The following is a 27,675-nucleotide window of genomic DNA, read 5'->3' as shown; positions in this document are numbered from 1 at the left end:
CTCTTATAAAATGTATACCACTTGATGCAAAGTGTAAAATTTTTTAAATTTCAGTTTTATAAATGCAGGAGTATTTATGTATACTAGAGAGGTTGATATTTAGAGAAAGTCTTTAGACACCTTACAGGTTAAAGAACTCTTAAGTAAGGTGAATAGTTGCCACTTAATTTTTATAATCTTGCCTTTCTTTAAGTGAGATACACTTGGGTTTCTTTACAATTAATTGTTAAAGGCTAAGTTTACTTTCCGTAGTCCACTCAAATAGGAAAAGCAGAACAAATTTCTTGTAACACTAATATATATAGGTATATACATATATAGATATGCACATATCTATATATGTATGTTTTTTCTAGTATTACCCAAATTTGTGACATTTTATGTGTGAAAATTTACAAACACTTGATGGTTCTTAATAATGAAACCATTTTTATAAGTCAGTCACTTAAAAAAAAACACTTGTCAGTGATTGCAAAAGGCCAGTAAATTTACTAAAATTCTAAAATTTGAATTACATACTTCAAATAAGTGAATTTTACATATATAATTGCACCTCAATAAATCTGTTAAAAAATTTGTCAGAGCAGCCACACAGATATTTCTGCTGAAACAACAGAAACTGATATTTTCATTTTGATAATAGTAGAATCTATGTTTTGTTTAAGAAATGAGCAGCTTTTTCTACTGAGTCATCGCCAAGTAAACTATTGGGAACCTGGTAAATATATTTTGCAACTTGGCCGGTAAAGTCAGGGAATTCCTAGGAAGCTAACTTCCACTGTCCCACATCTTCCCTGCCCAAACACCTTAACACAGCTGGGCGAGAAGAAGAACAATCTGATTTTGGCCAATTTGCAAAATCCTCTACAGTGCAAGATTTTAACTCTTGCAAACCGATTGTTTATTTATACTTTTATGGACTTGCAAGAACAGTGCTTGTTTATACTGTGTGGTTTGTTTAGACACTTCTTTATAAGACGGATTGTCCCTGGATGATGGTCAGAATGTACCTTCCTTGCAGAACGTGTGTGAAAGGCCACATGTCACTTAAACACAAAAGGTCTTGATGAGAAGTAATGGGGTTTTGTTTCTGCAAACCTGATTATTTTATTCCTTTTCATAAATGAGTGTGTTTCTTTTCCTTGATTTCAATTGTTATTTCACTGTATCTGGTCATTTGAGCTTGTCTCTTTTCTGAAGCTTTTTTAATATTGAGAGGTGCTAAAATTAGGAAAAGATGAACCACATACTTGAGCCTGATAAGTCTGTGATTTCTTATATGAATTTATATCTTAAGCCGTAGCTAATCCCATGTGTTTTGAGATGATTTTGATGAAATGTAGAGATTTAGTTTACCTGTATATATAGTTGAAGTACACAAAAGGAAAACCTCCCACTTTACAAATGGCTCCGCACAGTGTTTAGCCGAAGACTTAGAAGATTCCCACGCACACAGTGATGGTCAGTTGTGAGGATCTGGAGGCAGAAGACTTGGGTTTGAGGTGTCGTTCTGCCACTTATCAACTCTGTGCCCTTGGGAAAACTGCTTAGCTTCTCTGCCCTTCGGAGATCTCAGTCTCTAAAAGGAAGATGATAATACCCACATTACCTCAGAGGGTTATTTTCAGGTAATGTATAGTGAATGGTTGTATAAACCATTAAGCTCGATAGAAACATCTATTGCTCATGTTATGAGTGTTCTTTGAAAGTATCACATATCCCATTGCTGGCAGATATGTTCTAATTTATATTTACGTCCTTAACCATTCTGTAGGTTGTTTAGTATCCCAAGTGATTTTGTCATGTTTTTTTCTTCCCATAGAGCATATCATGTCCCAAGTGGGAAAATATTAGCTGTAAAGGTAAGTGCTGGATGTGTTTTATGAAATTCATGAAGTTCTTAATGCTCACTACTTTGTCCTTCTCCGGTTAGCTTTGAGTCACAGTTATTGTGAAAGAGGAGATGAAAGATTTGGATGGTAGGTTATGGAAGCTTTGGTCCTGTTGTGGTAATCAGCTCCTTCTCTCAGGATACCTTCACCAGCTCAAGCACTGTTTTCCTGTCTATTGAGTTATTTGTTCCTTTAGATGTCAGAACTCTTAGATTGTTGTCAATAATATATTTAAAGACAGTCAACTTTAGGTTATTCAGTCCAAGAGAAGGGAGCACCCCTATAAATCATCTAAAAAAACTCGACTGTTTGTCCTTGCAAGGGCATTATAATTTCTCATAATTTCATACATTTTGAATTACACTTAACCTTGGCTAATATTAAAATTCTCATGCATGATTATTTAGTTAGGTATGGCAAGGGGCTAATAGCTATTTCTGAAAAGGATTAAGAGCAATTTTAAAGAAAGGACACATTTAAAACAGAGCTGTTAGAGACTTTGAATAAATGCAAACAGCAGGTGTTTACAAATATGCTGTCTACCAGACCTGACCATAAAACTGAGCTTTAGAGCAAGGACTATATTGTTGTCACTGTATATTCCTAGATTCTATAAAATTTATAAAACATATTAGATGTTTAAGCTGAGTTGATTGAATGAATCATTTAAGAGTAGGTATGATTGAGGTGCCTGGGTGGCTCAGTTAGTTAAGCATTAGACTCTTTATTTCAGCTCAGGTCTTGATCTCAGGGTTGTGAGTTCAAGCCCCATGTTGGACTCCACACTGGGCATGAAGCCTAGTTAAAAAAAAAAAAGTAGATATTATTGCTGTGTTGAAATTTCATCTGAGTTGAATGAATGAATGATTTAAGAGTAGATATAGTTATTCTATTTAAACTTTTAGTTTAGCCCTGAGCTTCTTGGCTGCCAATGCAAAATCCAAGTAACTTATTTAATAGTCATACTCTGAAAGAAAGAAATGTGCTATTTCTTCAAAACAGGCAGAGTTTCTTTTATTAAATCTTAGCAGTATGTTATTTAGTTTCTACATATTTAGAGATTTTCTAGATATCTTTCCATTATTGGTTTCTAATTTAAGTCTGTTGTGGTCAGAGAACATACTGTCTATAATTGGAATTATTTTAAGTTTACTGAGATTTGTATTATGGCCCAGGATATGAATTATCTTGGTTAAGTGTTTCCTGTGCACTTGAAAAAAATGTATAGTCTGTTTTATAGGGTGTTGTGTAAATGTCAATTAGATCAAATTGGCTGACAGTGTTCAAAATTTCTGTATGCTTTACTGCTTTTTATCTATTTGTTCTGTCAACTGTTGAAAGATGGGTGTGGAAATTCCCAGCAATAATTGTGGATTTGTCTGGTTTTTTTCCTTGCAGTTCTTTCATCTTTTGCTTCATGTTTTTTGCAAATCTGTTAGGCATATTTAGGAGTGTTATGTCTTGTTGATGAATTGGCCCTTTATTATTTCATTACAAAGTGGCCCTTCTTTGGCCATGATAATATTCTTTGCTCTGAAATCTACATTGTCTGATATTAACATAGATAGCTACTGCAGCTTTATTTTGACTAGTATTAGCATGCTATAGCCTTTTATTTTTAACCTGTTATGTCATTTTATTTGAGATAAATTTCTCATAGCCAGCGTATAGTTGGGTCTTGTATTTTAGTCCAATCTCATAATTTCTGCTTTTTAATTGCACCTGCCAGACTGGCTTGTGAGGCTGGTCATCTTGATATACTTTGTTCTTTCCTTCCCTAATATCATTTAAAACATTTTCTTTGGAAACTTTTTAAAAAAGTTACTTAAACTTACAGAAAAGTTATAAGATGCTTCCTCCAGATTCCTCAGTTGTCAACAGTTAACTACGTTTGGTTTAAAAAAAATATGTACACACACACACCTTGGTTTGAGAGCGTAATTCATTCTGGAAACACGCTTGTAATCCAAAGCACTTGTATATCAAAGTGAATTTCCCCATAAGAAATAATGTAAACTCAGATGATTTGTTCCACAACCCAAAAATATTCACATAAGAATGATTACAAGTGGTGCCTGGGTGCCTCACAGTTGAAGCACCCGACTTTGGCTCAGGTCGTGATCTCACAGTTTGTGAGTTCGAGCCCATGTCAGGCTCTGTGCTGACAGCTCAGAGCCTGGAGCCCACTTTGAATTCTGTGTCTCCCTCTCTCTCTGCCCCACCCCCACTCACACTCTGTCTCTGTCTCAAAACTAAAAAAAAGTAAAAAAATTATATAAAAAAGAATGATTATAATACTGTAATGTAATACAAAATAATAAAGAAAATATAAAATATAAAGAAAAATAAACAAATTAACCTGCACTTACTTTTGAAAACCTTTGTGGCTGGTATGAGGGAGACAAGAGAGAGGAGGGTTATTGTGTAGGACGACTTTCACTATTACTAATGGAATCACTGCTGTCTATTGGCTCAATGGAATCTTTTTCTGCACGGGAGCCATTGTATATATACACTCACACGGATGTTGACTATGGTACAGTGTTAATAAAGTCTTGTCATATACTGTATTTAATGTAACTGGCAATAAGGCAGCAGAGGAAGGGGTCTATATCTGCAGTCAGCCTGACCTAGAATGAAGCAAAGCATTCCTAAGCTTACTCTTGTATGGAAAAGCAAAGGACTGTCTATAAGTGATCTGAAGTGACAAAAAAATACACAAGTGCCAGTTGTGGGCACCTTCAATGTTCTGAAAAATCACTGACTTCTGCCAAACTGTGTGGCCTGAAACCAACCATCCAGGCATGGGAGATGATCACCCGCAATCCTACAGCGAGAGAGAGAGAGGGAGAGAAAACCTTTGGCTCAGTTGTGATCATGTGACATTCGGCATCACGTACTACTCATATTGCAAGCCATCGCTCATGTATCAAGTTAAAATTTATTAGAAGTGTTTGCTCGTGTTGCAGAACACTCACAGAACAAGTTACTTACAAACCAAGGTTTTATTGTGTTTAGGATTTGTTGAGATTCTTGGTTCTGTGGATTTTTAGCCTTCATCAAATTTGGGAAATTTTTAGCAATTATACCTCCTCCCCCAACTTTGGGAACTTAAATTCCATCTGTGTTAGGTTACTTGATGTTGTCCCATACTAAAATGATCCTCTGTTATTTGTTTTAGTCTTTTTTTTTCTCTCTAATGTTTCATTTTTGGATAGTTTCTGTTTTCAGGTACTCAAGTTTTTATCTACACTGTCTAATCTACTATTACTCTTGTCCAGTGTATTGTTCATCTCAGGCATTGTACTTTTGATCCCTAGAAGTTTATGTGGGTCTTTTTTACATCTTCTGTGCCTTAACATGCTCAGTATTCCTTCTACCTTCTTGTATGTATGTAATGTAGTTATGGAATATGTGGAATATAATTTTATTAATGGTTTTGTCTATTAATTCCAGGGTATGTGTCATTTGGGGTCAGTTTTGACTGATTACTTTTTCTCCTCATTTTGGGTTGTATTTTCTTATTTTTAAAACCTCTTTTTTTTTTTTCTTTTTGAGAGAGAGAGAAGGAGGGTACAAGTGAGAGAGAGAAGAGAATCCCACAAGTGACAGAGAAGTGGGGCTCATGCTCACCCGACCTGAGCTCTCCCGATGCGGGGCTATGCTCACCCAAAGTGGGGCTCAGTCTCACTCGAAGTGGGACTCGTGCTCACCCGCTGCAGGGCTTGTGCTCACCTGATATGGGGCTTGTGCTCACCCAAAGCAGGGCACAATCTCACAGGATGTGGAATTCGAACTCACCAACTGTGAGATCATCACCTGAGCCGAAGTCAGATGCTTAACAACTGAGCCACCCAGGCACCCTAAAACATCTTATCATTTTTGATTGGATGCCAGTTGTGTCTCATACTAGATACTAGATATTTTTGCATTGCTATAAATACTTTTCAGCTTATTCTGAGATGCTATTTAGTGACTGTGAAAGTTTGATCCTTTCAAGACTTACTCTTAAGCTTTATTAGATGGGACCAGTCCAGTGGTTAGTTGGGAACTTATTTAACCCCACACAATTAAGGTGACAGTCTTCTGAATACTCCACCAATGCCCCGACCATTACGGGATTTTCCACACTGCTTGGTGGGAGTGCAAACTCTTTCTGCCTAGTGTGAGGTCTGGAGATTGTTTCTCTGGTCTTTCTGGCAGTTCTTTCCCTGGCCTCAGTGTTAGTTCCCTGACTTCCAGATGCTGATTGATCATTAATCAACTGAAGACTCCAGGGGGTCCCTTAGCACATCCCTGGAGCCCTCTCCTTTTGGTGTTCTGTCAGGGAACTCTAGCTGCTGTGGCTGCCTCACACCCCAGTTCCATGTCCTCAACTTAGGGAGATGGCTGAGCTTTGCCTGGATTTCCCTCCCAGCACAGGGGCCTGGACACTCTCTAGTCAGTAAGCTAGACAATCATAGGGCTCCTCTCATTTGCTTTCTGTCTCTCAAAGATCACTGTCCTGTTGTAGCTGTTGTCAATGTTTGGAAGCCTGTTAATTGTTCTGGGTTTGGTTTGGTTTTGGATCTCTTCCTTCCTCGTCACCTCTCCAGTACAGATGCTTGTTTTGTCTCTTGTCAGACACTGACCAATGTTTAAACTGTTCTCCCAGAAATAGAGGTTACCATTTATTGATCATTTATACTGTGCTGAGCACTCTACATGTTTTTCTCATGTAATAATCAATTAATTAATTAATAGCTTGTCCATGGACACCGGGGTGGCTCAGTTGGTTGAGCGTCCAGCAAATGATCTCATGGTTCGTGGGTTCAAGCCCCGTGTCGGGATTCTCTCTCTGCCCCTCCCCCATTCATGAGCACATGTTCGTTCTCTCTCTCTCCCTCTGTCTGCCTCAAAATAATAAACTTTAAAAATAAGTAGCTTGCCTAAGGTCCCATAACCAATAAGTAATAGAACCAGGATTTGAAGTCAGGCAAGTATTCCCCAGGTTCATGCTTCCTTCCAACCTGTGTACTGTATTGCTGTTCACTACCCTCAGATTTGGCTTCCTAAAGCATAGTTCTGGTCTCATGTCTTTCCCTCTCAGAAGGCTTGAAAGGCTCTATATAACTCCCAAATAAACTAAGAACTCTATGGGGTGAAACTCAAGATCTTGCACAATATGTCATCAGCCTACTTTTATAGCATATCTTATGTGTCTGAATGCTGTGCTTCTTTTAAGTTGAACTCCTTGCTTTATCTGAACCCAGGTACTTTCACACTTCAGCACTTTGATTCACGTATTTTTCTCTAATTAGAATGCCTTCACCCATGTCTCTACCTATCAAAATTCTTAACAGCCTTCAAGGGTCAGCTCCAAAGCCCGGTCCTCTATTGAACTTACTTAGATAAATCCTGTCACGTATGGTCTATCTCTCACTCACTCACTTTGTCCTTTGAAACTCTCTAGAATTCTCTGTATGTGTCTCTTGTGGATGTTATCACATACTGCCTTGTATTTGGCTGTTAATATACATGTGCCTTCCCTCTCTTACATTGAAAGAAATCTCTTTGTAAGTAAAGAAAAGATCTTATTTATCTTCTTGTCTTACTCATTGAATCATGCTGAACTTTGCATTTGGGCCTAGATAGAGCACTCCATGTAATGACAAGGTATTCAACACATAATTTGTTAAATGACTCAATAGATAAATTTGGTTCTTTCATTCGTTCTTTTAGTTCACTCATTCATCTTTTGAAGTAGCATCTTGAAAGCAGGTTCACCTCACATACAAAATATCCCATAGTGTTCTTTGTATGGACCATTGCTCTCACCCAGAGTAGTTCTTAGCTTATTTTTTTTTTATATATATATTAAAGGGTGAAATGAAAGGTTAAGAGTTAGAAGTGCATTTGATCTTTTCCTGACCCTCTCCTGACTTTTGTGTGACTTCAAGCATGTCACTTAAACCTCTCTGTGACCTCAGCTGCGAGATGGGGCTGCCTTGTGTCACAGAGGGATTGCGAAGAGCAGCAAATCACAGTCCTTGTCTAAACAGAATCACCTGCAGTGTTCTGATGCCTGCATAGAATGATGTGGGAAATTTAATATCCCAAGCCAAGTGGTCAGTTGGACCAGCACTTTGAATGTCTGTGGGTACAGTCAGATGAAAGTCCTTGAAAATCTGTTACTTTTCTCTTCCTACTCAAAATATTTGTATTTTTTATACTTTTAAATCTTCTTATGTTTTAGACCAACAAAAGAATATCATAGTGTTTCCCCTTTCAGACTTTAAAGGTGGGAAATCATTATTTCAGATATTTTATTTTATTTTATTATTATTATTTGTGTGTGTGTGGTGCAAAAAGGTGGTTTTATTGAAGCACGGGGACAAGTACCCGTGGGCAGGAAGAGCTGCCATTAATTCAGATATTTTAAAAAGCAAGTTGAACTTTGGGAGGAATAGAAATACCTTGGATTTTTATTTTACACCACTGAATTCAGACAATTTGTACCTTAAAGAGACCATTTTGAAAAATGCTAATTGTATTTTAAAGATAACTGTTTGATAAGGACTATAACTCATGAAATGTGTTTCTAACTAGCTTTATTTTAGGGGGAGGGGTGTAGATACGCAAGACAGTCGCGAACAAGTAGAGCAGAAAACAAATAAAAACACTGTTAGCCATCTTGCATACGGAACCTTTTTATATCATTAATGTTTCTGTACAATCCTTCAAAGAGTACAGCTTAATGTATTTCCTAATATTTTTTATATTCCAATTGGGAAAAAGTCATCTAACAGGAAATTTCTTAGCTTGTATATAGCATGTGCTGATTATCATTCTTTGACTGCTTTGGGTTTCTGTTGCTTTTAAACTAGCATTTAAATGGACCATTTGATTAATCATTTGTATACTGACTGTAATCCTCCCAAATTTCCTTTCTGAGTTGTACATACTGTAAAAGACAATTATGTCGCCACAGATTAAATAAGCGAATTAAAACAGAATAGAGGCTTAATTTGACCTGTGATTTTGCTCTCCTTCCCTTTAGTGGAGCGTGTGCCACTCCAGCAAATAAATGAAGTCATCCATGACAGCTTGTGATGAATTGCCGTATTTATACTGTATATTTTAATAGCCTCACACTAATTTAAATTGAGCACAGAGTAAATTATAATTCAGTCACTTGACTGCTTAGATTTAACTTGACAACTCATCCTTATTTGTCCTGGAGGTGTAGTGGAGAGCAGCGGAAATGTGCGCAGGTATTTCAGTCCCTCATTAACCCTTTCTCCATGAAGTGCTTCATGCGCACATCCTCCCCAGTTGGAGAAATTTAGCTCTTCCTAAGGAGAAAAAATAAGAATAATGAAGACTCGGGGAGTCCACACTTCCCTTGCACCTCAAAAAGAAAATTAGTATTTGCCATGCTTTTTTCCGTGGCTTTCAAATAAGGAATTGGACTTATTTTTAGCAGTTTAACAGCTCACTCACAGGAATGCCCAGGGGAAGGAGAATTAACCTTATACCTAGAGTGCCAAGTCTCCCAGAAAATAGAAGAGCATTGCAGTAGAGTTATTTTGAGGTGAATTTTGCTTTCCCTCTTAAGTTCCAGAAATTACTTTATTCACTTTTGCACCGTTACGGAATCGCCACTCTTCCAGACCATAACAAATACCATGAATGATCAAGACCCTTTAGAATGCAATGGATTGGCCCTACAAATACAGTGTTACTTGCTACATTTTAGGTCAGTGTGGCACTTTTATTTATTTTGCTGTTTGTGTCTTTGGTTTTAAATTCATTTGTAGAAACCAAGCAATCCACTTCTTTCCTGTCTAGAAACAGCTTCTTATTTAGAGGATTATGGTCATAAGGAGCACTTTAATTAAATCCCACATCACTTAATGGGCACTGCCGTGAGTAAGACCTGTGGTGGGTGCTGGGGGTGGGGAGTGGGGGCGGACCAGAGAAAGATGCCCATGATTCAGTCCTTGCCCTTGCAGGGCTTACAACCACTCTGCTCTCTAGGCTTATGGTTTTAGGGGGTGAGGCATGAGTGCCAAGGCAGAATGTGATAAGGAGAAATATCAAGGGCCAGAGCTAGAAATAAATTCTGATAGAGGGCTTTGGGGATGGCTTCATAGAGGTGGTGGCAGCATTCAGGCTCATCTAAAAGATAGAAAAGGTTTTACAATGGGGCGCCTGGGTGGCTCAGTTGGTTAAGCGTCCAACTCTCGAGTTTGGCTCAGATCATGATCTCATGGTTCATGTGATCGAGTCCCACATAGGGCTCTGCACTGAGTGTGGAGCCTGCTTAAGATTCTCTCTCTCCTTCTCCCTCTGCCCATCTTTGCTCACGTGCATATACACTCTCTCTCTCTCAAAAGAGAAAGAAAGAAAGAAAGAAAGAAAGAAAGAAAGAAAGAAAGAAAGAAAGAAAAGAAAGAAAGAAAGAAAGAAAGAAAGAAAGAAAGAAAGAAAGAAAGAAAGAAAAAGACAGTTACTAACTGTGGAGTAGAGCGAGGAAGCACAACTCAAGTGGAGGCATCATTAAGACTGGAAGTGAGGAAGGCACAGGACATGTGTGTGGACCCCAGTACAAAGCACCTAGTTTCTACATTTATGGTGTGGTGGTGGGCATAGCTGCCTTCCAAATCATCTAGTTTCACATGAGGATTGGGTTTGTGGTGGGGAGTAGTGGGAAAAGGAGTTAGAATCACCAGATTGTGGAAGAATTCTTTGAATGTCATGCTAGAGTTATGCTAACGTTATGCTAGGACATGGGAACCTAATTAAGGTTCTTGATCAAGGGAATGATATGTTTATAGCCAATAGTTTGGGGTTAACGGTAAGGTGTTGGCTGGTTGTGGTGAATCATTTCTGGGTTGGGGGCCTGGAGATGTGGTATATCTTAGTGGTCATACTCAATACTGAATAAATGGCATTTTTGAAACCTTAGATAAGTGGTTCTCAACCTTGCTGTGGAATAGAAATCGGCTGGAGAGTTTTTAAAAAATATTAAGATGTGGGCCCAACCCAAGATTGATTCCATTATTCTAGGGTAAGTTCTGTGCATGAGGACTTGTTTAGAGTGCCGTCCTGTATTTATATAAATACCTTTATATAAAAGTAATGATAACCTGAGGCCAGGGTTGAGAGCCACTGCTCTAAGGTAAATAATACGTTCATTCCTTTTAGCAGTTTTTGAGGGTGAAAGATGCCCTGTACTTGACATGGTGGTGTGAAAAGTTCTGATATTTTATGGCATGGAATTGAAACAACACTCGATGAATTAATTTTGTCACTAAGTTTTATATAGGAACAAAAATGTAAGTGAATATTGTTGGCAAATGACTATTGATCGAGAGAAACGTTTAAATGTTTCTTGGCAGTTTTGTATTACACTTACAATCAGGTTTAGTGAGAGCTTTTATAAATAACCCTAAAGCAAACTCTTGATAGAAACTGGCCGTGCCTTTTTTTCCCCTTCCCTTTCCCCTTCCTCAAATGGATGTCAGTACTATAAAATGTGTGTTTTAGAATTATCTTTTTCTTTCCCTGCTCTGTCAGCAGTTTGCAATTCATAATTTATGGTTTTTTTTCCCCAGTATGAGTGTATATATTCTGCAGTTGTAACACAAAATGTAGTTCAGTATTGGATGGTATATAACTGCACTATCATGGTAATTGTGAATGTTAAGTTTTTATCTAGAAATGTCTAGAGTCAGAAACTCTGCCACAAATCTTAAAAATTGCCTTTCACCTATTTGATTCTCAGCACTGTCTTTTTTAAGTAAAAACAATTTCCCTTGAATTGGCTTCACTGAACTGTTGAGTAAAATTTGAACAGTTGATGGTCTCCTTTCTTAAGAAATAAGTGTTTGAAATAAACTAGAATTTATTCTAGGTAAGTTTGTAAATTGTTTTTCATTTCTGTGTCATGAATCTGACTCAGTGGTTGATGTGTTAAGGAAAACCATAAACCACCACAGGACGTTCTAAAAAGTACACAGTCCTCAGAGTCGGGGAGGGACCTTGACATTGCCAGGCTTTGTGGCTTCTCAGAACCTTGGTTTCCTCCTTTAAAAGAAGAGAATTAGATGAAATCATTTCTGTGGTTCCTTCAAGCTCCAGCATCTTTTTCAGTATTAGCAAAGAAACGTGACTGAAGAATATAAAAAGATGATGTATTTTAAAAACTCCTTATTTCTCTCTAAAAAGCCTACTTTAAATGTCATTTTTACTCATCATCCTCTCTGCTCATCGCCTTGTGTCTGAATTACAAGACAATTTTTTAAAATGGTTTCAGGGTCATTCCTTTCTTCCTCTTCTGGAAATAACCAATGTGGCCAAAATAGGGTGTATAAATTAAGGGTGTTATAACTTAACTGACTTTTAAAGCCATTAATACTGACCTTTGAGACCTGGCTTTCTCCTTGGTCCCATCAATCACTTCTATACCACCTCCCCCAATACAAAAGGTTAGGCAGATGTGGATACAGTTTATATTCCTGAGGGTTATAGTGGTGGAGAGGAGAAAGGGGCAATGAATAGAGGAAACACCATATTTTTTCTTTTTATATTTCATAGTGAGTATAGCTATATTTAATTTAAAGATGAATATATGTGTGAATGTTGATTCCTTTCTGTATTTAGGTCATACTGTTAGATATTACACTGGAACTTCAGAAGCAAATTATGTCTGAATTGGAAATTCTTTATAAGGTAATTTTTCCTTGGTCATTTTTTTCTTACAAAGCAGCTTATGATATTGACTTGCAGGGTTTTGGTTGTTTTGTTGTGTTTTTTTTTAACTATTTTTGTCTTATTTTTATTACAGTGTGATTCATCATATATCATAGGGTTTTATGGTGCATTTTTCGTAGAAAACAGGATTTCAATATGTACAGAATTCATGGATGGTGAGTTTTCCCTATTATAATACTTTTAAAATGACTTGGGAGGCAGAGTGCTTTGAAACCTGGTTCTGATATAGACGTCAAGTAGAATTAAAAATAATTACAATATACCAATAATGACCTCCTTTATACTCTAAAACATCTAGTTTTAGAGGTTCCTGGTGTTAAATATTTACAGCTGAGCTATAGTTTCAAGAATGTAATTTCATTTACTTTTTATTGAAAATTTAAATAGAACAGATTAAATGCTGGCCTAATCGGTGGTTTGATATTTGATTCTTCCATACAATCTGTCTTTACTTGCAAAACAGATGTTCTGTCTTTTAATGTTTCAATAGCCAAAACAGATTTTCTTTTAAAGAAATCTATTAACCCAATGTCCTGTGTCTTTTACAAAGAAATCGGTTCTTAATTGCAAGATAAGAAATTGTTTTTCAACACAGCTGTTTAGCCAAGATGTGTTTAGTTTTCTTTGGACTCTAGCCCTTTCCTTTCATCTGTATTTTTCATTCATTTCTATTTTGGTAACTCTTTCTTGGTCTGAATATTATGGCAAAATGTAGATTTCTTGGTACCCTGTTCCTGAAATAATGTCATCATTGTTATTTACCCATTTTAAATCAAAGCAGTCTTTAGATTTTATATATTCAGTTTTTCAGTTTCTAGCCCATTAAAACACAACATTTTTTTAAAGTTTATTTATTTATTTTGAGAGAGTGAGTGTGCGTGCACATGTGAACAGGGGAGGAGGAGAGAGAGAATCCCAGGCTGGCTCTGCACTGTCAGCATGGAGCCCACCGTGGGGCTCGAACTCACAACTCTGAGATTGTGACCTAAGCCGAAATCAAGAGTCAGATACTTAACTGACTGAGCTACTAAGGTGTCCTTCAGCATTTTTTCTTATACTTAGTTTATTTGGTGGGTTCTTAGTATGTAACAAAGTAACTAGTTCGTGCCTTGCAAGACGTTTTCAGAAGTTATCTTTGGTAGGTTGATACTATAATAAGGTAGATAATGTGTTCTAAATTCTGTTTCATATTAAAATATGCATTTATTGCGATGGCATATTTAATCACCATAAAATTCACCATTTTGATGTATACAATTCATTGGTTTTGAGTATTTTCACAAGGTTGTGCAAGCTCATCATCACTAATTCCAAAACATTTTTATTACCCCAGAAACAAACTCCTTAGCCATTAGCAGCCACTCGCTATTCCTCTAGTCCGTGGCAACTGCTAATCTACTTTCTGTCTCCAGATTTTGTACTCTTCACGTATATGGAATCATGCAGGATGTGGCCTTTGTGTTTGGCTTTTTATTTTATGAAAAAAATGTTTTAAATTTTGTTTATTATTTTTGAGAGAGAGAGCATAAGCAGGGAATGGGCAGAGAGAGAGGGAGACAGAGAATCTGAAACAGGCTCTGCACTGTCAGCACAGAGCCTGACACGGGGCTCATACCCATAAACTGTGAGATCATGACCTGAGCTGAAGTCGGACACTCAACCAACTGAGCCACCCAGGCACCCTGTGGCTTCTTCTACTTAGCGTAACGTTATCAAGGTTTCCATGTTGTAGCATGTATCGGTACTTTATTCCTTTTTATGGCTGAATAATAAACTACTCATTTAGCAGTTGGTGAGCATTTGGGATGTTTCCACTTTTGTGCTGTTATGAATAATGCTGCTCTGTATGTTTGTATGCAGGTTTTTCGTGTGGATAGAAGTTTTCAGTTCTCTTGAGTATATATCTAGGAGTTCAATTGCTCGGTTGTATGATAACCGTATTTGTAATTTTTTTGAGGAACTGTCAAACCATTCCATTCTATTTCACACCCGTTTGCATTCACAGCTGCAATGGATGTGGGTTTCAATTTCTCCACATCTTTGCCAACACTTGTTACTGTGTGTCTTTTTTAGTATAGCCTGTGAGAAATGATATCTTTTTAGTTTTGATTTAGATTTCCTAATGACTAATGAACATTGACAATACTTCCATGTACTTGTTGGCCATTTGTATATCTTCCTTTAGAAATGTGTATTCAAATCTTTTGTCTATTTTTACATGGGTTATATGTGTTTTTATTGTTGAGTTGTAAGAATTTGGTATGTATTCTGGATAGTAGTATCTTACCAGATGTATGATTTGCAAATATTTTCTACCACTCTGAGTTGTCTTTTCATTTTCTTGATAGTGTCCCGTGAAGCATAAAAGTTTTAAAATTTTATGAAGTTCAGTTCATATTTTTTTTCTTTGGTGGCTTGTACTTTAGATGTCATATGTAAGAAAGTATTGTATAATCCAAAGTCATGAAAGTTTATACCTGGTTTCTTCTAAGAGTTCTATAATTTTCATTCTTAAAGTTTTTTTTTTTTTATCTATTTTGAGTTAATTTTTGTATGTGGTGTAGAGTCCAAATCCATTCTTTTTCATGTGAATATCCAGTTGTCCTAGCACCATTTGTTAAAAAGATTATTCTTTCCCATTGAATTTTCTTGGCACTTGTCAAAAATTTATTGACCATGAAATGTATTTCTAGACTCTCAGTTCTATTCCATTGATCTATTTGCCCATCCTTGTGGCAGTACTAGACTGTCCTTGCTTACTTTTTTAAAAAAAATGTTTATTTATTTATTTTTGAGAGATAGAGAGCACAAGCAGAGGAGGAGCATAGAGAGAGAGAGAGAGAGAGAGGAGACACAGAATCCAAAGCAGGCTCCGGGCTCTGAGCTGTCAGCACAGGGCCTGACGTAGAGCAGAGCTCGAACTCAACGAACCGTGAGATCATGACATGAGCTAAAGTTGGACACTTAACCGACTAAGCCACCCAGGCACCCTGTACTTTTACTTTATTATTCTGTGTTACTTTAGCTTTGTAGTAAGTTTTGAAATTAAGAAGTGTGAGTACTCCAACTTTATTCTTTTTCAAGATTGTTTTAGCCATTCTGGGTCCCTTGCATTTTCATATGAGTTTTACAATCAGCCTCCCAAATTTGCACACACATAAAAAGTCCAACTAAGATATTGATACAGATTGCAGTGAATCTGTACATCAGTCTGGGGAGTACTGCCACTTTAACAATATGAAGTCTTATACTTCATGAACACAGAGTATCTTTCCATTTATTTAGATCCTCTTTAATTTTTTTCAGTGATACTTTGTAGTTTTTGGTATTCAAGTTTTGCAGTTCTTTTGTTAAATTTATTCATAAATATTTTTGATGCTATTATAAATTGAGCTTTTATTTCAATTTTGGATTATTCATTGCTAGTGTATATAAATATAAATGATTTTTGTATATTGATCTCTATCCTGCTACCTTGTAGGATAAATTTACTAAATTTGTTTCTCAATCCTAATAGGTTTTTGTAGCTTCCGTAAGATTGTCTGTATAAAACATGTCATCTGCAAATAGACGTAGTTTTACTTCTTTCTTACCAACCTGGATGCTTTTAATTTCTTTTCCTTGCTTAATTACCCTGGCTAGAACCTTCAGTAGAATGTCAAATAGAAGTGGTGTGAACAGACATCTTCTTTTTCTCCTCATTTTAGATGGAAAGCTTTTAGTCTTTCACTATTAAGTGTGATATTAGTTTTGGGTTTTTAGTAGATGTCCTTTATCAGGTTGTCAAAGTCCCCTTGTCTTCCAAGTTTGTTGAGTATTTTTGGTTTTTCTGTGTTTGTTGAAATGATAATGATTTTTAAATCCATTTTTCTATAATTCCATAATTAAATCCATTATTCCATAATAGTATTATATTAATTGACTTTTGCATGTTGAACCAATTTTGTATTCCTGAGATAATTCCAATTGGTCATGATGTATAATGCTTTTTATAAATTGCTGGGTTCAGTTTGCTAGTATCTTGTTGAGGATTTTTGGATTTATATTCTTAAAGAATATTGGTCTATAGTTTTCTTTTCTTGTAATGTCATTGTCTGGTTGTGGTATCAGGATAATTCTGGCCTCAAAGGAGTTGGAAAGCATTTTTTCCTCCTCTAGTTTTTGGAATAGTTTATGATGGATTAATGTTAATTTTTCTTTAAACATTAGGTAGAATTCACCAGTGAAGCCATCTGGTCCTGGGGTTTTCTTTGTGAGTAGTTTTTATGGTCAAGTGGCATCTGTTGCCTATTATCAGAAGAAATCCAAGCACTTCTGCCCACTGCATCTTAGTATGGAGTTGCCAAGGAAAACACAGTGCAATGAAATGCTGGATTTTACAGTGCCTTACATAAAATTAAAAAGAGAGAGAGAGAGAGAGGGAGAGACAGACAGACAGACAGCAAGATCAGTTTGGGAGTATCAGTTCCCTGCGGCCAACAGTAAGTCCTTCCTGGCAGCCTATACAGGGCCCTTGGCCCACACACTCCCCTCATGCTGCAGTGAAAGGATCCCCCACCCCACCCTACTCCTGTGGTGTCAGAAGTACCGAAGGCTGGGGACATGTCTGAAGGTCATTGACACACATGCTTAAGCAGGACAATGGAGTACACACTGAATTTGAAACAGGGAAAAACAGTCCAAAACAAAGAGGTAAGCCCAGCACAGGCTACGTGGGCTCTTTATCTGCTGGTAAGCAAGTGTTCCAGACCCATGGCCCATTCTTATGTGGCCACATCGGGTCCAAAGAACAGTGCACATAAGACCGTCTTACCCAACAGTGTTTTTTAATTGTAGTATATTACACAGATAACATATAATTCACCGTACTACCCATTTTTAAGTGTGTAGTTCGTAACTGGTAAGTACATTCACATTGCTCTGCAACCAGTGCCACCATTAATCTCCAGAACTCTGCATCTTGCAAAACTGAGACTCTGTACCCATTAAACAGTAACCCATTGCCTCCAAACCCCAGCCCCTGACTACTAACATTCTGGTTTTTTTGTCTGCATGAATTGGACTACTCTGGGTACCTCATTTCAGTGGAATCATACAGTATTTGTCTTTTTTTTGGGACTGGCTTATTTTACTTTGCATAATGTCCTCAAGGTTCATCCATGCTGTGGTGTGTGTCAGAATTATTTTCCTTTTTAAGACTGAATAATATTTGTGAGTTTTTTGATTACCAATCCCTTTAATAATTATATGTAGTTATAGGTTTATTCAGATACGTATTTCTTCTTCAATTTTGATAGTTTGTAGCTTTCTAGAAATTTATCCATTTCATTTAGATTACCTAATTTGTTGATACACAGTTGTTCCTAATATTCCTTTATAATCATTTTTATTTCTGTAAAGTTGGTGTTAATTTTCCTTCTTCTTTCATTGCAAATTTTAGTAATTTGAGTCTTTTTCTTTTCCTTCCTTCCTTCCTTCCTTCCTTCCTTCCTTCCTTTCTTTCTTACTTTCTTTCTCTTTCTTTCTTTCTTTCTTTCTTTCTTTCTTTCTTTCTTTCTTTCTTTCTTTCTTTCTTTCTTTCTTTTTTATCAGTGTAGCTAAAAGTCAGTCAGTTTCTTTGCCTTTTCCAAAGAACCAACTTTGGTTTCTTTGATTTTCTCTGCTGTTTTTCTCTGCCTTAATATTTGTTTCTTCTACTAGCTTTGGGTTTAGTTTGCTCTTCTTTTTCTAGTTTTTTAAGGTGCGAAGTTAGGATACTGACTTGAGATATTTCCTACTTAATGTAGCCATTTGCAGCTATACATTTCCCTGTAAGTACTGCTTTAGCTGCATCCTATAAGTTTTGGTATGTTGTGTTTTCATTTTCATTTAGTTTAAAGTATTTTCTAATTCCCCCCAAAGGAGAAATCACTTGCGATTTCTTTTTTGACCCATTTTCCATTAGGAATGTGTCATTTTCCACATTGAGTGTTCTTCTGTTGTTGATTTCTAATATTCTTTTGAGGTCAGAGAACATACTTTGTATGACTTCAGTTCTTTTAGATTTATTGAGGTTTGTTTTAATGCCTAACATTCTATTCTGGAGAATGTTTCATGTATACATGAGAAGAATGTATTCTGCTCTTGATGGGTTAGATTTTCCTTAGATGTCTGTTAGGTCTAGTTGATTTACAGTGTTGTTTAAGTATTTTATTTCCTTGTTGATCTTCAGTTTAGTTCTATTTATTATTGAAAGGGGGATATTGAAGGAGCACCTGGGTGGCTCAGTCAGTTGAGCGGCCAACTTTGGCTCAGGTCATGATCTTGCGGTTCATGGATTCGAGCCCCATGTCAGGCTCTGTGCTGACGGCTCAGAGCCTGGAGCCTGCTTCGGATTCTGTGTGTCCCTCTCTCTCTGCCCCCCACCCCGCTTGCACTCTCTCTCTCTTTCTCAAAAGTAAATAAACAAAAAAAAAAAAAAAAAAAGAAAGTGGGGATATTGAAGTCTCCATCTAATATTTTTTGCTTGTGTATTTCTCCTTCAATTCTGTTAATTTATGCTTCATATATTTTGGCATTCTGTTGTTAGGTGCATATATGTTTATAGTTGTTATGATCGACTCTTCAGTCATTATAAAATGTGTCTCTAGTTACTATATTTGTCTAAAGTCTATTTTGTCTAATCTTAGTGTAGTCATCCCAGCCCGCCCATTGATTCTTATTTGTTTGTTCTATCTTTTGCCACTGTTTTGCCTTCAACCTGTTTGGGTCTTTGAATCCAAAGTGCATCTCTTATAGACATCATAGAGTTGGGTCATTTTTAAATCCATTCTGCCAATCTGTCAGTGTTTAATTCATTTACATTTAATGTAATTACCAGCAATATCTGCCATTTTACTACTTGTTTTCTTTAGTTGTATTCTTTTATGTTCCATTTATTCATTACTGCTTTCTTTTATGTTAAATAGGTATTTTTAATGTATTGTTTATATTCTCGTGATTTCTTTTACTATATTTTTTGAGTTATAGTTTTGATTTTCCTAGAGATTACAATTAACATCTTAACTTCTGACAACTTAGTTCATATTAATATCAACTTTTTTCAAGTCTATAAAATTGTTGCTCCTAATAGCTCCATTCCATCCCCCTCCTTTGCGCTGTTACTGTCATAGAAGTTACATCTTTATAAGTTGTGTACTTATTAATGCAGATTTTTACTTACTGCTTTGTGCAGTTCTGTTTTTTTTAATTTTATTTTTTGTTTTTTAAAATTTAAAAACAAATCCAAATTTGTTAATTTAAAATCCAAATTAGTTAGCATATAGTGAAACAATGATTTCAGGAGTAGATTCCTTAATGCCCCTTACCCATTTAGCCCATCCCCCTTCCCACAACCCCTCCAGTAACCCTCAGTTTGTTCTCCATATTTATGAGTCTCTTCTGTTTTGTCCCCCTCCCTGTTTTTATATTATTTTTGTTTCCCTTCCCTTATGTTCCTCTGTTTTGTCTCTTAAAGTCCTCATATGAGTGAAGTCATATGATTTTTGTCTTTCTCTGACTAATTTCACTTAGCTTAATTTCACTAATTTCACTTAATACCCTCCAGTTCCATCCACGTAGTTGCAAATGGCAAGATTTCATTCTTTTTGATTGCTGAGTAATACTCCATTGTATATATATACCACATTTTCTTTATCCATTCATCCATCAATGGACATTTGGGCTCTTTCCATACTTTGGCTATTGTAGATAGTGCTGCTATAAACATGGGGGTGCATGTGTCCCTTTGAAACAGCATACCTGTATCCCGGGGATAAATGCCTAGTAGTGCAATTGCTGGGTCGTAGGGTAGTTCTATGTTTAGTTTTTTGAGGAACCTCCATACTGTTTTCCAGAGTGGCTGCACCAGGTTGCATTCCCACCAACAATGCAAAAGAGATCCTCTTTCTCTGCATCCTCGCCAACATCTGTTGTTGCCTGAGTTGTTCATGTTAGCCATTCTGACAGGTGTGAGGTGGTATCTCCTTGTGTTGTTTTTTTTTTTTAATTTTTTTTAATGTTTATTTACTTTTGACAGAGAGAGAGAGACAGACTCAGCATGAGTGGGGGAGGGGCAGAGAGAGAGGGAGACACAATCTGAAACAGGCTCCAGGCTCTGAGCTGTCAGCACAGAGCCCGATGCGGGGCTTGAACTCACTGACAGTGAGATTATGACCTGAGCCGAAGTCGGACACTCAACTGACTGAGCCACCCAGGCACCCCTCCTTGTGGTTTTGATTTGTATTTCCCTGATGATGAGTGGTGTTGAGTATTTTTTCATGTGTCAGTTGGCCATCTGGATGTCTTCTTTGGAGAAGTGTCTATTCATGTCTTTTGCCCATTTCTTCACTGGGTTATTTGTTTTTTGGGTGTTGAGTTTGGTAAGTTCTCTACAGATTTTGGATACTAACCCTTTATCTGATATGTCCTTTGCAAATATCTTTTCCCATTCTGTCAGTTGTCTTTTAGTTTTGCTGATTGTTTCCTTCGCTGTGCAGAAGATTTTTATTTTGATGAGGTCCCAGTAGTTCATTTTTGCTTTTGTTTCCCTTGCCTCCAGAGACATGTTGACTAAGAAGTTGCTGCGGGCAAGATCAAAGAGGTTTTTGCCTGCTTTCTCCTCGAGGATTTGGATGGCTCCCTGTCTTACATTTAGGTCTTTCATCCATTTTGAGTTTATTTTTGTGTATGGTGTAAGAAAGTGGTCCAGGTTCATTCTTCTGCATGTCGCCGTCCAGTTTTCCCAGCACCACTTGCTGAAGAGACTGTCTTTATTCCATTGGATATTCTTTCCTGCTTTGTCAAAGATTAGTTGGCCATACGTTTGTGGGTTGATTTCTGGGTTCTCTATTCTGTTCCATTGATCTGAGCATCTGTTCTTGTGCCAAGTTCTGTTTCTTTTTAAATTTATTTCCTTTTTTTTTTTTTTTTTTTGAGAGAGAGAGAGAGAGGAAGGGAGGGAGTGAGGGGCAGAGAAGGGGGGAGAGAGGGAATGAATCCCAAGCAGGCTCTGTGCTGACAGCATGGAGCCTGACACGGGACTTGACCCCAAAAACTGTACAATCGTGTCCTGAGCTGAAATCAAGAGTCGGACACTCAACCAACTGAGACACTCAGGTGCCCCTACAGTTCTCTTTCAGTCAGACAGGAGAAAAAGACTTACAAACAAAAATACATTTATCCTGCCTTTTATATTTACCTATATAGTAACCATTACCAGTACCCTTTATTTCTGTGTGTGGATTTGAGTTACTATCTAGTAACTTTCCTCTGAAATTCCTTCAGTTGGAAGGGACTCCCTTTTATTTCTTGTAGGGTAGGTCAGCTAGTGATGAATTCCCTCAGTTTTTGTTGATTTCAGAGTGTCTTATCCTTCACTTTTGTAGTATAGTTTTGCTGGATATAAAGTTTTTGGTCAACAGTCTTTTTCTTTCAGCTATTTGAATATGCCATCCATTGCCTTTGATCTGCATGGTTCTGTTAATATTTTTGAGAATTTCTTGTATTGCTTCTCTTTTGGCTTTCAAGATTTTCTTTTGTCTTTGTCTCTGGACAGTTTCACAATGTATCTAGGTGTTAGTCTCTTCATTTATCTTGGAGTTTATTGCATGTCTTCGATGTGCAAATTAATGGTTTCATCCAATTTGGGAAATATATGGCTGTTACTTCTTCAAATATTCTTTCTGCATCTTTCCTTCTCTTTTAGGTCTCCTATAATGCATATGTTGATATGCTTGATGATGTCTTACAGGTCTCTGATAATGTGTTCATTTTTCTATTCTTTTTTCCTTCTGTTCCTCAGACTGGGTAATCTCAATTGACGTATCTTTATATTCCTTGATTCTGTTTTCAGCCTATGTAGATATATTCTGGTGAATAATGTCTTATTTATTTTTAACTCCAGAATTTATTTATTTTTACGTATGTATGTATATATGTGTATATATATATATATATATATATATATGTATATATATATGTGTGTGTGTGTATGTGTGTACATATATATATATATATACACATACCTATGTGTGTATGTATGTATATGTGTGTAGTTGTATACTTTCTATCTCCTTATTAATATCCTTTATTAGGGGAGACATTATCTTCATACTTTAGTTCCTTACATGATTTCCCACAGTGTTTCTTAAATAGCTCATTAAAGATTTTTTTCTAGTAAGTCCAACATCTGAGCTTTTGTACAGATAGTTTCTATTAATTGCTTTTAGTCTTGTGTATGGGTCATACTTTTTTGGTTTTGTTATTGAAAACTGGACATTCAATTTTATTTTTTAAATAATGATTCTTTTTTATTTTTATTTATTTTTTAATTTTGAGAGAGAGAGAGAGAGAGAGAGAGAGAGACTGAGCACAAGTGGGATAGGGACAGAGAGACAGGGAGACAGAATCCAAGGTAGGCCCCAGGCCCTAAGCTATTAGCACAAAGCCTGATGCAGGGCTCAAACTCGCAGACTGCCAGGTCATGACTGAGCCACCCAGCTGTCCTGAAAACTGGACATTTTAAAGTAAATACTGTGTTAACATTGGAAATCAGATTCTCTCTCATCCCCAGAGTTTGTTGCTGCTGTTCAGTGACTTTTCTGAAGTATTCTGTCATGTTTATATCTTTGGTGTATGGCCACTGAAGCCTCTTTTCAGTGAGCTTCCAAGTCAGCTAATGATTGGACAGAGATTTCCTTAAATGCTTAGAGCTATTAAGTCTCCTTGTCTTTGTTGAGGGGGGTTCCATGTGTGTTTGGGGCACATCTTCAACACTCGCCCAGGCAGTTGGTAACTTTGTCTTAGTTTTTGCTTCCTGCTTGTGCAGAGGTTCCTGGTCAGCCCCAGTACCTGCTTACAGCCTCCTCAGAGCCTTTCTAAGCATGTACACAGCCGTATGCATGCACATATCCTAGATTCCCAAGAATAGGATAGAATTTTTCAAAGCTTCTATGGACATTGCATTTCCTAGATTTCCTCTTTAAGATTTTTGTTTAGCTAGTTCAGCCCAGCTGTTATCCACCAGCTCAGTCAGTTGCAGAGTTAATCAGTTCTTTCTAATTGTTTTTAACAAATGCCCCAAAGGAAAAGACTTTTTGTACTAGGCAACCTATAAGTCAGGTTGAATAAAGGCAACATGTCCAGGAAGGCCTTCCAGGGAACCACCAGACAGGTCAAAAATAAAACTTTTCTGAGAAAGTGTATTTGAGGGAGCACCAACTCAGTTCTACCTGTACAGTGCCCCCTGGCTGCTGTGTTCCCTGGGATTGCAGGCTGCTGCTTTTCAAGGCTTCAGTGAAGCTGGAGAGGAGGCACTGGGAACAGGGCAAGTTAAAATGCCCCAAATCTTCAATAAATGATTTTTGGGTTGCTGCAGTCCTTTTACTCATTCCCAGAGTTCTGCAAAGATTGGTCTGACAATTTTTGCCTATTTCTTTATTGCTTATGTGGAGAAGAGAATTTTCAATGGTTCTTACTCTGTCATTTTTGCTAATGTCACCTTTTAATTACATTTTTAATGCTTTTTTAAAAGTTTCATTTTATTTTAATTCCAGTGTAGTTAACATACATGTTATATTGGTTTCAGGTGTACAATATAGTGATTCAACAATTCCATACATTACCTAGTGCTCTTCACAACAAGAGTTCTCCTTAATGCCCATCACCTACTTCACCCATCCCCCAACCACCTCCCCTCTAGTAACCATCAGTTTGTTCTCTACAGCTAAGATTGTTTCTTGGCATATTTGTCTCTCTCTTTTTCCCCTTGCTCATTTGTTTTGTTTCTTAAATTGTACCTACAAGTGAAATCATTTGGTATTTGTCTTTCTCTGACTGACTTATTTCACTTAGCATTACACTCTGTAGCTCCATCCAGGTCATTGTGAATGTCAAGATTTCACTCTTTTTTATGGATGAATAATATTCCTGTGTGTGTGTGTGTGTGTGTGTGTGTGTGTGTGTGTGGATACACACACACACACACACACACACACACACACACATCTGGGCTCTTTCCATAATTTGGCTATTGTTGATAATGTTGCTATAAACATAGGGGTGCATATATCTTTTCAAATTAGCATTTTTGTATTGTTTGGGTAGATACCCAGTAGTGGAATTACTGGATCATATGGTAATTCTGTTTTTAATTTTTTTTTTTTTTTGAGGAAACTCCATTGTTTTCTACAGTGGCTCTACCTATTTGCATTCTCACCAACAGTGCAAGAGGGTTCCTTTTTCTCTACATCCTCACCAACACTTGGTGTTTCTTGTGCTGTTGATTTTAGCTGTTCTGACAGGTGTGAAGTATTATCTCATTGTAGTTTTGGCTTGCATTTCCCTGATTGTGAGTGATGTTGAGCATCTTTTCATGTGTCTGTTAGCCATCTGGATGTCTTCTTTGCAGAAATGTCTGTTCACGTCTTCTGCCCATTCTTAATTGGCTTGTTTGTTATTTAGGTGTTGATTTGTATAAGTTTTTTATATATTTTGGATACTGACCCTTTTTTGGGTATTTCATTTGCAAATATTTGCAAATATCTTCTGTAGGTTGCCTTCTAGTTTTGTTGATTATTTCCTTCGCTATGCAGAAACTTTTTATTTTGATGTAGTCCCAATAGTTTATTTTTACTTTTATTTCCCTTACGTCAGGGGACATATGTAGAAAAATGTTGCCATGGTCAGTGTCAGAGACCCTACTTCTTGTGTTCTGGGACTTTTATGGTTTCAGGTCTCACGTTTAGGTGTTTAATTCATTTTGAATTTATTTTTGTGTATGGTATACGGAAGTAGTCCAGTTTCTTTTGCATGTTGCTGTCCAGTTTTGTTGAAGAGACTGTCTTTTTCCCATTGGATATTCTTTCCTGCTTTGTCAAAGATTAAGTGACCATATAATTGTGGGTTTATTTCTGGGTTTTCTATTCTGTTCTATTTTGGTACCAGTACCATACTGCTTTGGTTACTACAGCTTTGCAGTACAGCTGGAAGTCTGGAACTGTGATACCTCCAGTTTTTTTTTTTTTTTTTTGGTCAAAATTGCTTTGGCAATTTGGATTTTTTTGTGGTTGCATATACATTTTAGGATTTTTTTTGCTCTAGTTTTGTGAAAAACTTTGTTGGTATTTTGATAAGGATTGCATTAAATCTGTAGATTGCTTTGTTAATTACTTTTATAATATTTGTTCTTCCAGTCCATGAGCATGGAATGTCTTACACACAGAACATTCTCCAGAATAGATCAGATATTAGGCCACAAAACAAGTCTTAACAAATTAAAAAAGATCTTGCATGTTTTCTGACTACAATGCTATGAAACTAGAAATCAACCACAAGAAAAAATCTGGAAATACTGCAAATACATGGAGGTTAAATAACATGCTACTAAACAATGAATTGATCAACTGAGAAATCAAAGAAGAAATCTAAAAGTACATGGAAACAAATGAAAATGAAAACACAGTTGTTCAAATGGGATGCAGCAAAAGTGTTTCTAAGAGGGAAGTGTATAGCAATACAGGCCCACCTCAAGAAGTAAAAAGAAATCTCAAACAACCTAACCTTATACCTAAAGGAGTTAGAAAAAAGAACAACAAACAAACCCCAAAACTAGCAGAAGGAAAGAAATAATAAAATTAAAGCAGAAATAAATGATACAGAAACTAAAAAAGCAAAAACAATAGGACAGATAAATGAAACCAGGAGCTAGTTCTTTGAAAATATAAACAAAATTCATGAACCTCTAGCCAGTCTCATCAAAAAAAAAACAAAGAGACAGGACACAAATAAATAAAATTACAAATGAAAGAGGAGAAATAACAACCAACACTACAGAAATACAGTTGTAAGAGAATACTCTGAAAAGCCTAGAGGAAATGGGTAAATTTTTAGAAACATATAATCTACCAAAGCTGCAGCAGGAAGAAAAAAAAATTGAGTAGACCAGTTACAAGCAGGGAGATTAAATCAGTAATCAAAAAACTCCCAATGAACAAAAGTCCAGGACCAGACAGTTTCTCAAGCAAATTCTACCAAACATTTAAAGAAGAGTTAATACCTACCCTTCTCAAACTATTCCAAAAATATGGAAGAGAACGGAAAATTCAGTCTATGAGGCCAGTTTTACCCTGATACCAAAACCAGATAACGACAACACAAAAAACAGAACTACAGGCAAATATCTCTGATGAACATAGATGCTAAAATCCTTGAGAAAATGCTGGCAAACTGAATCCAACAATACATTTTAAAAATCGTTTGCCGCAGTCAAGTGGGATTTATCCCCAGTATGTAAGGGTGAATTCAGTATTTGCAAATCAAAGTGATACATCACATCAATAAGAGAAAGGATGAAAACCATATGATGATTTCAATAGATACAGAAAAAGCATTTGACAAAGTACAACATCCATTCATGGTAAAAACTCTCAACAGAGTAGGTTTAGAGAGAACACACCTCAACATAATAAAGCCTATATATGAAAAACCTAAAGCAAACATTATACTAAATGGTGAAAAACTGAATGCTTTTCCCCTAGAGTCTGGAAGACAGGGATGCCCACTCTGACCACATTTATTCAACATAGCACTGGAAGTCGTAGCCATAGCAATCAGACAAGAAAAAGAAATAAAAGACATCCAAATCAGCAAGAAGTAAAACTTTCACTGTTTGCAGATGACATGATACTATACATAGAAAACCACCAAAAAAACTACTAGAACTGATAAATGAATTCAGTAAGGTCACAGGATACAAAATCAATGTGCATTTCTATATACTAATGGAGCAGCAAAAGAGAAATTAAGAAAACAATCTCATTTACAGTTGCACCAAAAATAGTAAGATACCTAGGAAGAAACCTAACCAAAGAGGTAAAAGACCTCTATTGTGAAAACTGTAAAACACTGATGAAAAAATTGAAGATACACATTTTTAATATATTAAGTCCTTATCTTAAAACATTCACTTTGCAGCCTATATTTAAATCTCTTTTTTGAGGCAACTCCT

General features: G+C 36.6%; 1 protein-coding gene across 8 annotated transcripts in view; it reads left to right on the top strand.

The window, feature by feature from the left end:
- MAP2K5 (mitogen-activated protein kinase kinase 5) overlaps positions 1 to 27,675 on the top strand; it is a 271,133-nt gene that overhangs the window by 87,556 nt on the left and 155,902 nt on the right. For all 8 annotated transcript variants that reach the window (XM_019441682.2, XM_019441683.2, XM_019441680.2 and 5 more), the window contains exons 9-11: positions 1,823 to 1,862; positions 12,540 to 12,608; positions 12,724 to 12,805. In XM_019441682.2, coding sequence (XP_019297227.1) covers positions 1,823 to 1,862; positions 12,540 to 12,608; positions 12,724 to 12,805 — 191 coding nt within the window. The remainder of the gene's footprint in view (positions 1 to 1,822; positions 1,863 to 12,539; positions 12,609 to 12,723; positions 12,806 to 27,675) is intronic.

The sequence above is a fragment of the Panthera pardus genome, unplaced genomic scaffold (assembly GCF_024362965.1).
Source record: "Panthera pardus isolate Hobbes unplaced genomic scaffold, ASM2436296v1 HiC_scaffold_24, whole genome shotgun sequence".
Lineage (NCBI taxonomy): Eukaryota > Metazoa > Chordata > Mammalia > Carnivora > Felidae > Panthera > Panthera pardus.
The sequence above is the reverse complement of the archived record's forward strand: the minus strand, read 5'-3'. Positions and strand labels throughout refer to the sequence as shown.